The 14,943-nt window shown below is 43.8% G+C and overlaps 1 protein-coding gene across 2 annotated transcripts in view; it reads left to right on the forward strand.

Moving 5' to 3' along the window:
• Nucleotides 1-14,943, forward strand: part of LOC120894372 (protein similar) — a 113,677-nt gene that overhangs the window by 8,726 nt on the left and 90,008 nt on the right. For both annotated transcript variants that reach the window (XM_040296903.1, XM_040296905.1), the window contains exons 2-5: nucleotides 3,166-3,353; nucleotides 3,731-3,963; nucleotides 4,057-4,448; nucleotides 4,547-4,653. In XM_040296903.1, coding sequence (XP_040152837.1) covers nucleotides 3,166-3,353; nucleotides 3,731-3,963; nucleotides 4,057-4,448; nucleotides 4,547-4,653 — 920 coding nt within the window. The remainder of the gene's footprint in view (nucleotides 1-3,165; nucleotides 3,354-3,730; nucleotides 3,964-4,056; nucleotides 4,449-4,546; nucleotides 4,654-14,943) is intronic.

Raw genomic sequence — 14,943 nt, forward strand, 5'->3', positions numbered from 1 at the left:
GAAATCATTTAAATCATTTTACTGTACACTTGGTAGTCCTTCCGTAGGCTTTCTTAGCCAGCTCCCTTAGTCTGCGGTCGTTGTTGTATAGTTACAGGCAGTAAAGCACAACATCACCACGCTGTCGAACGATGATAGCGGTGTTTGACCGGTGGCTGGTCGCGAGAGGGACCTCGGTAGCGACTAGTGAAGTGTAAAGCAATATTACTCATCCACCGCTACTCTCGCATCACTTTATGGCCACGAGCAGACGGATGGAGACGAAGTTGTTTTGAGCTTTCGGTGCGAACCATTAAGCGTTCGCCGTCCCACCGAGACAAGGGTGTGCAAAGTTAACGCCACTATCTCTCACCCTAGCGCAACTGTTTGCACTTGCGCGTGCTGATGTGAATAGACGGCTGGAATGATTTTGTGACACGGCAGTGTGCTGGAATCATTGCTGTGCTTGCTTGAGCGCAAAAGATCCATCTGATCCTGTACTGGAGGCATTATGCGAAGTAGCGTGGTTTGTGTAAATAGAACCTCATTTCCAGTTTGTTCTGTTGGGCGAATGCTGTAACAACCCACTCGGCAACATGTTTGCACTAGATGAGTGCAGAAGTATTCTACCATACAGAGCATATTCAGCAAACAATCACTCTTAATGTTACAACCGACGCGATTAGAGCTGGGTGCAAGTGCACTCGTGTTGAGGGAAACAGTCGATCCACTAGTCAAATGAAGAACCGCTGGTGTCGACGATGTGTACCAACATGTATGCAAAGAGTCATCTATCCACTGTCACATGGTCAGTTACGTCAGTAGGAGGGATTCAGTTTTCGTTTCCAATTTTCCCCAATGACCACTTTTCCACTGTTTGCAGTTGCGTTCCACTCGAGAACGGCTACCCGTTTCCATTTGTACGAGAAAAATAAAAGAAATGCTCTAAGACTAAAATAAAACCATGACTACGACTCTACAACACCGCAGTGACACTGTCGGAAAAACACGACCGTTTCATTAATTACTTTATGAACCTCTAGCACAGAAGTTGTATGGCATGATTAACTCAAAATGAAACGATTTTGTGTAAAGAAGTTTGTTAGGTTGGAAGTTTGTGTAAACTATTCAATCTGTTGATGAGCTCGTATCACACTGTTATGACATGCCAGTGGACGTATTGAACGCTCCGTTTTAATGGCAAGCCAAGCTTGATTAGTTTGGCAGGCTAGATTTACAGCTTCTGACTTTCATGGGTGAAGTGACGTTGTCTATAGATACTATATAACAATATAGCAGTTGACCTTTATTGAACAAAAAAAGGAGCATACTTTATCTCGTGGAAAATCATGAGTTTTATAACGGTCGTTGCTTTTGATATTTTTACATGGTCTGACAGTACATATTGTACATTTGGTCAGTGGGTGAATTTGGTCCGATAAACAATACCATAAAGAAGAATAGGCTCTATTTCCCCAAATATTGGGCGTTTCCAATCCACTTTTAAACAAAGGGAGCGCAAAAGAAGGGGTTCTTATATATACTACTGCTCGACCAGAATGAGCCAGTGCTTTGTGCGAATTTCACAATAATCCATTCGTTTATTGCACATCACATGATGCAATGAACAGCCCTGACAAAATATATTTGGGGGGATCTCTTAGATGTATCTTCGTTTGTTTTAAGATAGTCTCCAAGGTTATACTTTATGGCGTGAATGTAGGGTGTTCAATTATTGATTTTCCCTTAAACCCCCCACCTAACAACTAGACTGCACATGAGGATTGAGTGCAAAAGTAGCTTCTACTTTGTGTGTGTGTGTGTTTTTTTTAGAAATTGTTTTAGCCTTTCCGTGGGTTGTCAATAAAAGTTTGATTTTTATTTATTTACGACAGATTATTGACCATCATCATCAGCCTCATCCACAATAAACTGTATCTATATGATTCAGCTTAATCTCTACGTGCTATTACGCGTGTCTGATAATTACCGATTAAGCTTAGGCACGCATTTCAGCGGTCAGCGGAAGGGATTTGTAGGGTAATGACATTTGATGGAATTGTTACTGTGATGCAGTTCTTGAAACATATTTTTGATATCTTTCTTTTACCATTAAAAACTTTGTCGGTTTTCCTTTGTCGGCTGTTCATTAGATGCCTATCTGTTGTTTGGCTGCAGAACACGCATATGTCAGTGTTGTGCCTTTATGCACAACGGTGCCTACATCTTCACTTCTTGATTGTTAAATAATTACTTTATTTCATTATCTGTTCAAAAACATGCAAACATGTTGTACGATGTTGGGAAATATTTGAACCAGCATTATCATAATTATTTATATTTTATTGTATGTTTTTACGATCAATATTTGCAACAAAAAAACGGCAAATTTTTATTAAGTGTTGCATGTTTCTAGCAAAGTCTCTCACACGTTTCGATTGATCTGTCTATCTGGCATTTGTCGTAAAGCCAACCGCTTTGATAAGGGAACGTGATTCGTTCCGTATAGGGCAATAGCGTGTCCAGCCCAAAGCGGTAAACGAATTATCAAACCGTGGACGATGTAGCGTATGGTGTGTTGTCCGTCCATATCACGAAACATATCGTCGCATCGACTTGGTCAAAAAATCTTCTATTGCAATGCCGCACTTCATGTAGCGCCTTTCGGCCGAAAGGTGATTAGGATTATCTAAAACAGATTTTTTTCACTTTTTATTGACTTCTTTACTCTACTCGTTGCACATGCTGTGCACGCCGACACTGTCGCTGTGTATCAGGTGCAATACATTAAACCGGCTTAACGGAACCAGATTTCGGTACTGAATTCGTAAATTCATCATACCATACCTTACCCGCCTAGAGAGCGACAATATCAATGGTATGGCAGTTAGATGTCAATTTTTAGATTGTTTTTGGCAGCTGTTAGTGTTTGATTATGATTGATCTAGAGAGGGTAAGATTAAGAGTCTTTCAAGATAACGATGCATGTTGAATGGAAGCTTATTTAATTTATATGAATTAATGACTATTTTCTTATTATTGATAAATATATTATTTTACTATTTATGGATAATTTTTTTTCCTATTAAATATTTTATCTAAATATGTTGATTTTGTAACGAGTTATAGTTACATTATCCTATCCATCATAATCTAACTAATGTGTTGTCTTTTTCATCGTTTCAGGAATAATGAAAAGCGCAAGGAAAAATCGCGTGATGCGGCACGTTGCCGGCGTTCGCGCGAGACCGAAATCTTCCAAGATTTGGCCAGTCTGCTCCCGATGCGTCCGGAAGAGGTGGAACATTTGGACAAGGCATCCGTTATGCGCCTATCGATCGCATTCTTGAAGGCTCGTAATATGCTGGAACTCTGTAAGTATGACAGCTGATGTAATTGTATCCACTTAACATGCGTATTCAAAGTTACCTACAACATATATCAAATATTTTTTCCGAGATCACGAAGAATTGAGCTCATGTTCAAATTTAAACAATCAAACTTTGGTAGAATTATTCACCACGACACGATGTGGTGAAATAACCGAACGCGAGAAAGTTCAGCAAGCTTTGCGATAGCTTCATGTTTATTGCCACTAGGTGGCGCTCATGGAACGTTTTATGGTGTGTGTCTCCGCTATTCGTTCGCGGTCTACAGCAGCAACTGCTAATCGATATTTTCAGTTCGACATTATTGGTTTGTTGTCTTAAAATAAATGCAATCACATGGTCGGTATCCTTTTTCGTTACAGTTCCAGATTTCCAGTCGAAGGAGCAAATTACTATCAAGGAAGATAACGATGTTTCAATGGATTCTATGGAGGAGTTTCAGTACAACGAAGCTAAGCTGAGCTTGAAATCGCTCGGCCTCGATCCGGAAACCATTGCCCTGCAAACCCTCGACGGATTTTTGATCATTCTTTCCGCGGACGGTGACGTGACGTACGTTTCGGAAAATGTCAACGAATATCTTGGCATTTCGCAGGTAAGCAAGCCAGCGTCGGAGCACTTTAATCGAAAGCGAACAGCAACGTAAATGAATAATTGTGACACCGTACTTCATTAACCTATGCTATAGATCGATATCATGGGTCAACCAATCTGGGACTACAGCCATCAGTGTGACCATGATGAGCTGCGGGAGGCCCTGAACGGTCGCCACCATTCACCGTCGGAGCTGCTGAACGGTGTGGCGAACAGCGACTGCCGGCCGATGGAAAATCGTGATTTCTTCCTGCGGCTGAAGTGCACGCTGACAAGCCGCGGTCGCAGTGTCAATATCAAAAGCGCCTCGTACAAGGTGCTTCACGTAACCGGGCACATTGCGTGCAAAGATAAGGAGGGCCAGCGCCAGCTGGTCGCTATCGCTCGTCCGCTTCCGCATCCGGCCAACATCGAGGTGCCGCTCGGTTCGAGCACCTTCCTCACGCAACATACGCTGGGCATGAAGTTCAGCTACGTCGATGATATGTGAGTGTCCAATACACATCGACGCGTGCGATAATTATGTTTATTGACGATGCGACACCTATTCTCTCCCTCCCTCTCTCTCTCTCTCTCGCTTGCAGCATGCTCTCACTGTTGGGCTATAAACCGTCGGATTTGTTGGGGAAATCGTTGTACGACTGTCATCATGGTACTGACGCGGAGCATTTGATGTCTACATTCAAGCATGGTAAGTAGTGTTTTGAATGTTGTTTATGCTTTTGTAGGAACATATTGTGTAAGCATATCTTTATTATAACTAGTTTGTGTTTCGAAGTTTAGTTGACACGATTTGGTAACACGAGTTCTTGTTTATAACACTGAAGGCTAGGCCACTTTCGTAATCATGCTGTTTGGTTTTGAAGTTACAATAAACTATTTCAGCCATGTGGACGGGTTGATTGTTGTTGCGTGTTGGCCATTTACGTCCAGACTATCAACATTCTATAGCGTTCTTAGCTTCCGTGTAGAAAACTTCCACCAGTGCGTGGCATCATTAATGTGACAGTATGGGCTATTGCATATTCTTTCTGGATCCTGTGTTACATTGCTGATTGAAGAATTTTTCTTTCGTTTGCCCTCCCATGGCAGCTTTATGGTAAGAAAAGTTCAGATGAATGTTTGCTCGTCACGAAGCAATTCAGCGAGTGCCCACAAAGAGTAACTCTCGTTCACATGGCGGAAGCGCCCTTAATGACTTAATAGATTTCGTGGGATATTAGCGAAGCTAGGGCTATGACGGAAAAACCCGGAAGAGAGCTATAAAACTTAAATGCCACTAGTGGTCCTGTTTAGTAGCATAGCTTGGCAGGGACACTTAATCGTCAATGGTTCCTGCCCTGCCTGTTGTAATGTGCCTCTCGATGGTGGAAGCAAAGGGAAATAATGTGCTTCAAATAAACCACAACAGGCACAGCACAAGTGTTGCAAAGTAAGTACAAATAATGCCCAACCCAGGCCAGCTGGGTTTCGTATTGAACTACTTTCCCCGACCTAGAACAAACTGATTGCTGATTGTTTGACTGCGTAGCGCGAACAAACGATCACGATGGAAAAGCTTCCCGTCTGTATTCGATCCAGGGACCCAATCAGTGCCATCAGGCATTTTCTTCCGATGCGTGACGTCCTTTCTTTCTGCCCCGGTTTGGGTTCGGGTGGTGAATCAGCATCCAGCCAGCCAGAGCCAGAGAATGGCAGTAACCTCCTTTCTAGCTACATTTTCCGCGGCGTATTTTCTGGGTGTATAATTTAATCGTTACGTTAGGTTGGGTTCATAAAATGGCACGAACTAAACGGAACGAATGTTTGCGACAGTTGAATCAACGTTTGATGTAGATCGATGGTTGTACTTGTGTTTTGTCCCCAATCGAACACATCCACCGGAGCTGACAGTTTCCGGAAATGTGCTACGCAAGAGTTTTTCATAATTTGCGGGTATCGCAAATTGCATATAATTTTTAACGGAATTAATTCAGCTCATAAAATGTAACGCCACACACAGAAGCACATCGTCGATTCGGCGGTGTTATAGCGCTTATATACGCATGCATTGTACCATGTGTAGCTTGAGGCTTTTTGGCAAGATGGGATTTTTATTTCCCACCTCGGGCTACAATCGCAGTAAAATGTGCAGGATAATCTAGGCAGTGGGTGCGTAAAATATTGTACGCTTTGTGAATCTTGAAACAGCGCACTTTCGCACCGCATGTGCATGTTGGGAAGGACGTACGCTCTACAGTAATTGAGGTGCTAAGAAAATCGGCATTTAAATTTGGGTATCTGAGGTGGTTTATGCCTGTTAGTCAGTTTTAATGGTTTTCTCTCTCTAATATTAAGAAAAACCTACTGACGTTTATAAAGCGTCGTTATTAAGTAACGCAAGATTATGAAGTGTGAACTGTTATGTATAAATAATGTTGTAGATAAATGAAATGCGTTGCTGGTGCGTTAAATCTATTGAAGACTGATGAAGAATCTACCATGCTTTGTGTAGCGACATTGCTTACCGTCGTCCATTAGTTTATTTCGCAATCAAACTCATTTTTATAGTATAATGTTGAAACCTTCATCCGTATCAGTTGGACAGTGGTGGTGCATTAGATGTGTGAAATGTGACGCTTACTTTACCGGCGGTGTATTCTAGGGAAACCCGGTTCTGTCCATCACATGTTTCATCTGGGCTTTACTCTTTTTATACCTACTGATCCAAGTAGTCAGACAGCTGTTCGACATTTGATTTTTAAAGCAGCTCATTACACTTCCTCCCCTGTTTATCTAAAACCGGTTTGCAATGCATTGGTTTTCAACTATTTCGGTATAGTTGCGGGCGAGGACGACGACGCCTGGATGCATTAGTGGATTGTTTTCACTTCAATCTTGAGTCATCTTTAACCAACCGTCTTCCCACCCGCAACGGCAAATGTTCGGCTTCAAAAAATCGCCCTTCAGTTATTGACAGCAGGCACGCATTTTGTTTTGTGTCGTTTCGTAGTAGCTCGCGAATGAATATAGCCAAAGGTATTGGAGCGGAGATGGAAAGAGAATGCAACGATCATGGTTTGAATACAGGGTTATGTGTCTGTGCCTGTGTTTTTTTTAAAATATTCACTCCATTTGTTTCATTCACCATGCTGCCGATGGAATGTGTGTAACCTAGTTTCAACGAAATTACTCACCTAAGAGAGAAGAATTGCCGATCGACGGGTAGAGAGTCAGTAAAAGATTTACCTTTTAAACGCACACTTAACCCCACAACATGAGGGTGAGTCCCTGGGTACGAGGGACGTGAGTATACGGCATCAAGGCAGAGTCGATGGTGGCTGTGTCGTGACAGATGCGAAATGTCGTGGCGGCGGCGTTTGCTGCAACGGCGTAGGTACGAATAGCCGCAAGCCATCGCGTTCCTTCAAAATCACCACCTAGCTGGTGTTATCGTTCGATTTGTTCGATCAAGGTGTGTGTGTGTGTATGTGCGCGCTAGTGCTATTTGTGGCGCAGCTGCAAATGGGCACAGGTGAAACGTTTCAAAGCCACGGGTACTGTTGCCTTTCACGTCCCATTCCGCGCCCCTACGCTGACTGAAAGCTATCTCAACAGTAAAGCATAAATATGGGAATTCCCAAACGCCAGCCCGTCAAAAGGGTATCACAAGCGCACGTGCCAATAGGTTGAGTGATGATGGCATCAACAGCGTGGAGCGACAAGACAAGGACTCCCTTTAATGATTATTTTTGTTTTGTGACATTTGCATTTGAGCTTATAAAACTAGAAAAAACGGCATCATGCTTGCAAAAGATTCTGCTTTGTAGAATACTGGCAATAGTTTGATTAATGCATATTTTTACGCTCCAAGCTCCAGAAAATTGTATCAATCTGCATCATGCTTCAACATAACAAACCTTGGCACAATATGCGCGCAACCTGCACGCTTGTACTGTAGTGCAGCGCGCGCTCCCTGTGCCTACCCCGTCCGTGTGTGTGCAATGTTTCGATATCACGTAATTGCAGTTTAAACAACGTTTAATTAATGAGTATCCGCTGTACTAGGTCTTTTGCCACTTGTACCCTCCGCCTCCCTTCCCCTGTGTCCCTTCCTTTCCCCCTCTTCCCATCCTGCCAGGGCCGGTCGTTCAAGGGATAATTTTTGTGTTTTTAAATTAAAAATGTTTAGCCATTAACGCGCGCGCTCGGCCGTGTGCGGTGGTGGTGGCGGCGGCGGCGAATAATGTTTAGCGCTACAGCGGTCTCGGCAGTGCGTTGGCCGGGCGGGATGCAGCAACCATAATCGTAATCGACGTTGTTGTCTAAATTTATTAAACATATCGTCGCGAAAATCAGATTAACCGCTCTATCTCGTGCGTATGATCCATTAACGCCCCGGCGGTACTTGACACGAAACAACACTACACATCGGTGTCGAGAGGGGGTGGGAGGGGGGATGAAGTTTACTGTGGCCCGGTGGATGTTGATGCAGCTCGATCGATCGGATCGGATCCTCGGCCGATCAATTCGATCGAGATATAATAATGGGTAAGGTCGATGGCTTATTCGTTGCGTTGCGTACCGAGCCGGTCGCTGCCGAACCCCGGCGGGCCGTGAGAAATGCATTGCGCCCGGCGTACACACTGTTCCTACGCGCCCGCATTCTATCTGCCCTCAGATCTGGCGGCCGATAGTGGCGGCCACAGTGAATGTGAGGCAGCCGGGAGGGATGGGAGAGAAGAAGTGTGGTACGCATAATGGGTGCATTCGCTTAACCTCAGTTAAGCTGGATAACCTCCTCCGCCGTCTGCACTGCGCTAATGCGTACGACATCACTCCGCAGACGAGCTTGTTTTAATTACTCGCCTCAACTTTCTACCACACCACTTCCCGCACCCTACCACCCATCTCAGTCATTACGGGTCGCTCCTATGCAAGGCGCAAGTGTCGCGGTGCGTTGGTGCGTGCCTCTCGCACCAGGCTAAATTGTCATCGGCCGTGGCGAGTTAGCTTAATTTATGCACCATTTACTCTGATTTACAAATTAAAAACGCTACCCGAACGGGTGAAAATGTGTTTCTCTTTTTCGAAAGGCTCCACTTCCAGCCCGCACAACACCACTCGCCAACACCACTCCGGGAGCCGCGCATCTGGGCCGCGTCCGGGCGCTTTCCACAGTCGCCTCAGGGTCTGCGATGGCGAAGCGCACGGTATCGCGCAAGTTTGATTAAAGTAAATTTATCAACACATTCAAAAAGTGTGCTACTCGTGTGTGTGTGTGTGTGTGTGTAGTGGAGCTGGTGGTGGGCCCGGTCAGCTGGACCGGGGCTCCGCGGCAACACATATTATCGGCCATAAATCATCGTGCCGAATGAATTAATTTACCTTCGCCCGCGTGTGTCTTGTTCTGTTTTCGTGTCCTTTTTTGTCGTTTTTGTTGCCATCTACTCCCACTACGCTACCCCCTTGCCTCGATGCGCAGGGGTCAGACTCAACGCGGGCGTAATATATTCGCAAGATCGCTTTTGCTCTCGTTTGCGACCGCGTGCACTTACGCATCCACTGGCGCGGCTACGCGCAGCATATGCGAATGGACGAAATTGCACCGCGCGGTGTGTTGCCTTAAAACCGGATCGCTCGGGACTCTCGGGGCCCGCAAACACGACTTTACGACCGTGAAGCCTTGCCGGTCATGCATGCGGTCGTGAACAAACGATTGCTATAACCGGCGCGATTGGGATCGCTGCGGCAGGTCGACTTACTAGACTGTGCCACCAAATATAACCCTTCTCCAGCACGGCCTCTCTGGTGGCCAGCGGCGGCGGGAGACTGTTGTTTTCAATAAACAATTTCAGATAAAAATCTCGAGTGTATCTCACCCATTTGCGTGGCGCTGCGTGGTGTGCCGATTCGTTCCATTCAAGCTTTCCGCTGCGTTTTCGTGCGATTTGATATTTGACCGCCATTTTACAGTACAGACAGCAAGTGGTGGAGAAGTTAATCAAATTCGCTCGGGGGACAAGTGTGTATCGCGATCGCTGGTGGTAGCCGGCGCAAGTAGAGCAGCATGCAAAATGGGCGCGTTATACGCATATGCGAAAGGGAAGGTGTGGGGGGTTTGCGAAACAAAAAATTGGTGTCAATCGAATCGTATGCATGCTGTGTTCGGAGGTTTACCTCGGGTGCAACACGCACTGTACAAAGGGTATTAAAAAAAAAAAACGTACGAAACACATGAGATAAATGGAGCGAATCCCCCTACGCTCCCGGTGCTGGTGCACGTCGTAAATATTGTTGTTAAATGATTTTTGCGATTTTTGCAAGACGTTTTGTTTTTTTTCCTTGCTTGCTTGGTATGTTGAAAACACTTGAGCCGACTGTTCTATTTTCAAGCACACACTGCGTACGATAATTGACTCTGCTGGCCCCGTTCGGTCCTGTGATAAATTAATCCCTACTGTCCAGCACACTTCATGTTCACTCTTCGCGAGACGGGAAAAAAATCAATTATCAAGGGTAGAGAGGGAGCACAGTGGCTGTTACGGTAAACATAACGATTTAGAGATAAAACCTAAAACACAATCCGATATTGCAGATTTCATTCGTTTTTGTTTTTACTAAACCAGAGTGATAAAGCAACTATAGCAAAAAGAAAACCATTGCTGAAAAAGTGTGTTAATCAAGTGAATTATAAAAAAAGAGAGAAATGCTTAACCTCTGTCATTTTGCAACAGATCAACATAAAGCGCATACAATATTACGCCAACAATCGCGGCGAAAAACGAAAAAGTTCACACACAATGCATTTGGTGCATGCCTGCTCAAAATATATTTGCTCCCTGGGGTCGTTCGTTCGGAGGTTGTTGTTTTTCTCTTTGTCGGTAAAGCAAACGGGCATATAAACGACCACTGCAATCTCGACCGATGCTTTGGCCGCAGCCAAAATTTCACAAATTAAAGATAATTTCTCTGTCAACTTTGTTTTTTTTTTTGGTGCACCATCTCGCAACCCAAAACGAGACACGCTGGCTGATATAATTTATGGGCCAGTCTGTTTTTGTTGTTGTTGTCGCACCGTCCAGGAATTGTGTCAGCAAATCCCTGAATCTCAAACGCTCGTATGTATTGTTTATTTCTTTTTTCTTATTTTTTTTTCGAAACAGATTCGCACGGTAGCATCTTGCCTGGTTGTGCGTACTATTTTGTCTATCTTATTGAATGTGTGAATGTGTTTCGTTCATCGAACGGCAAAGTAGCACCACATTTTAAGTACGCTTTTCGATCGTTTATCATTAGAAAGAAAAGTGCTGTTCCCCTTCGAGCGAGAGGTCAATAATGTAGTAATGATCGAATGGAAAATCAAACGTGATTTTCCACTCAATTTAAACGCTTGATAACGTTTGCGAAGGACCATTATCGAACGATATTTTTGATCTTTCACTGAAATTGTTTAGGGTATCCCTTTTTTTTTCTTCTTCCACTTCGTCTTTTGCTGGGTTTGCTACATATCATTTGGAGCGCTGGTTCGTTTGAATGTTTCCGTTTCATTGGCAAAAAGGTTTAGGTGAAATTGTTTGTTTGTTCGTTTCCTTTTTATGGCGGTTGTAGATGCATTCGTTTTGCGAAAAATGGATTTCGCTACAAGCATAAAACACACATAAAGACAAAGGGTATGCTACCGTATGGTACACTGATACATTTGCTTGTTTATAAATGATTTAGCGTGCGTCTCTTGTGTGTAGTTCTGTTAAACAATATTATACGTTAATTTACTTTATAGCTCCCACGACCACCGGGGGGGAGGGGTAAAGCATTGATGCAATTAAATTAATGAAACAGCAAATCTGTATCGTTATGAACATAATGCAAATAAATTGTGATACGCCCCACAACACCGATAATGACAATAACGAGCTGAATGTCAACCTTAACGTTTGCACGACTGCTGCTCCCATTCTGTCTCTGTTTGGAAGTCGTAAAAACGTAACGTGCTTTTGCTGCGTACGCTAGCGACCATTGGCCATTGGCGCGCCGCAACATTAGCACGCACACTTTCAAGTGCCTTTTTTGTGTGGTGTTGATGCATATCCGCGCAATTTGCTGCACCACTGCATCCTCCATTGAATGAGCCGTACTACAACAGCGTCGCTGCACTCGTGGTAAGGGTGGCGTATGTGGTTGCATTACGATTCGTGAGCGTTCGAGTTGACGGAGTGTCCCCACCGTCCGGGCTGAGCGAAAGAAGTCGCGTGACTGAAGTCCACTGTGGGGAACTGGGGCCGCCATGGACCACATGTGCAGGTTAATGACATTTACAGCCTTAACTCAATTTTGAGCGTGCAGTACCGCCGCATATTAACACCGTTGCACGTTTAGCACTTTTGTAGGTGTGCGCGAATGGAAAGGAAACAGCATATTGCTAACACCATTTCTTGGACATTCTTTGCGTTGTTCTGATTCTAAACATCTGGTACTTTCGATGTTGGATCCAGCATATAATTAATCGTTTCTTTATGCATCATTTTTTCCTTTTAAAGCCATACGACAATTTACATTTCAGCTGAGATATCGAAGGTCAGTGCTGTTTGGTTACAAAGATACGCAATCAGCTGCCTTCTCCCTCTTGCTCACTCACTTTTCTTTTCTCCGACAGAAACTTTGCACCATTCACTGAAGGAGTCGAATCGATACTACTAGAATCTCGCTTCAAGTCGAGTGAAGTTCGTGTTGTTTTCGACGAGAAAAAGTTACCCATCATTTAGCAAAATGACGGCTTACCTCGGGGGAAAGCATTGCACGGAGTTCGGTCCACCTCCGGACCACGTAGTAGCATCAGCTGCGAAAAGAAAACAAACCAATGTTGGACACTTTTATGTTGGCCCTTGGCATCGTGCTAAGGGCGAGATTTTCGCCATACACCATCGAACCATTGGCTTTATGTTGGATGTAAAAGCAAGTTATATTAGCATTGAACGGCATGTATAAAACAAGTTGGGTGTCCTAAAATAGCGTTAAAAAAATCAGCTCCAAAATATCAAACGTTATAGTTAGCCATAAGCTGCAGAGCAAAGTTCATCAATTGTTTGTGTTCTGCTACACTACCTGAAATTGTTTAGTTTGTTGGAAGGAATTGTAACCCCTTAAAGTTTGCATGCTAGCTGGATACGTGACAAATAACTATTTCGATTGGTCTTTGATATTTCTGAGAATCTCTACCATGCAGGTTTCATTATTCTTTCCGTTCGAGCTGCACAGACCAATAAGTCATTGTAACCCAGCAAATGCCATTACACCAAAGACGAAGTTAAACCACATGCTTACGTGCGGTACAGTTCGACTGCAATACATCCCGTGCTCGGTGTATGTAAAATAAACATAATTTCATTGCGCCGAAACCGACGGCAACACTATTTCCCTGACCATAATCATCTCTTTCATCATCCAAGGTGACTCACGGAATGGGAAAAAGGAACAACGTTCCTTCCTCAAAACACACTCTTACAAGAGGGGCGATAAAATGGATGTGTCGTGTTCGTGTTAAGGAACTTCGATTCCTCAAAGGTAATGCACCGCAGCAGCGGCATGCGATGATTCTATCGTTCTCAAGGACGAACAAGTGATCCCTTGGTTGCCAGGCGTTGCTTCAATGGTTTTTTTTCTTGTTTGCTCGGTTGCATTTTCTCCACCCAAAGAGGAGGTAGCTTACAGCTACGTACAAGCTTAACTTCGCCCTTTGCAGTACTGTTAATAACGAATAACGGGTGCGGAGACGGGGGGTACGCAAAGTTTGGCCATAGTTGGCGGTTTGTCGTGTCAAACGGTACCATCTCGCATATATTTACCATTTCGTCTTGGGGCGGGCATCAATAAGAAGTATGCTGTCGTTGCCGGTGCAGGTTTTCGGACGCTTTATTTGTTTACATTTGTGAGTGGTGTTTTTCTTTTTCGGTGCAACGTTTACATTTCTTCGGAGTTGGTTGTGCTTCTTTTTTTTCCATTGTGCTTTTCAACCACTGGTTTTTTGTAGCATGGGTGTCCGTCGACGCTGCTCTTCGACTGCAGCGTTGACGCCGGAATCTACGTGCATGGACATGTTTCCTTTGGGCTATTTTCCCTACCATTTCATTACACTTTACTTTTCCCTTTTTTTACACATCCCTTCAATGTACTTTCTGTTAGCTTAGATTGATAGTTGCGTCATGGAGTGCAGGATGGAGCGCAAGTTTTTGACTGTTGAATTTTCACATCTACGCTAGAAAGGACTTTTTTTGTGCCAGCGACTTGCCTATTGTACTGTGCTCTTGAAAAGGCAAACATAGCTGTGGTTGATTTGTATAACCATGATTGTGATAAAACCTTTGGGTAATGCAAATAACGTGTCGAAATGAATGTGTAAGTGAACATGTAGGGTAACTGCAATATTCGATTTAAATTAAAAAAACATCAAAATATTAGCAAAGTGATGTAAACGTGTAAAATTATTTCAAAATTAACGCTTTTACCCATTTGCTTTCGAACCGTTTAACGTAGGCGTCAATTTACTCGTAGGCTTTATATTCGTTACTGCAACAAAAATGTCGTAAGCGTGTAAAACAATCATTGGACGAAATTTATTTAGGGAAACGATCTCTGACACGTACTCTACACGTGACTGAAGATATTCTCCGTCGAATGCTACATGTTCATACGTGGGCGGAAATTATGCTTCTGCATCTGCAGCTTCGTGGCGGTACAGTGATAAAAGCTTCACCCTCGCCCAGCTGAAGCTTATTTTGAACGTTCCCAACACCTGCCGTAGCAAGAAAAAAAAAATGAAAATTCGTTTTTCATGTATATTTTCACCAACATCTCGACAATGCACCTTGAATGAACTATGCACCCGCAACATAATAGTGGCAGTCACCTGCACTAAACATGGGGGATAGCAAATGATACCGAGAACAGGTTTCCCCACAACTGCTTTGTAAAAAGCCATCTTCATGTGTATTGTGTCACAGGC

Source organism: Anopheles arabiensis, chromosome 2 (genome assembly GCF_016920715.1).
Source record: "Anopheles arabiensis isolate DONGOLA chromosome 2, AaraD3, whole genome shotgun sequence".
Classification (NCBI taxonomy): domain Eukaryota; kingdom Metazoa; phylum Arthropoda; class Insecta; order Diptera; family Culicidae; genus Anopheles; species Anopheles arabiensis.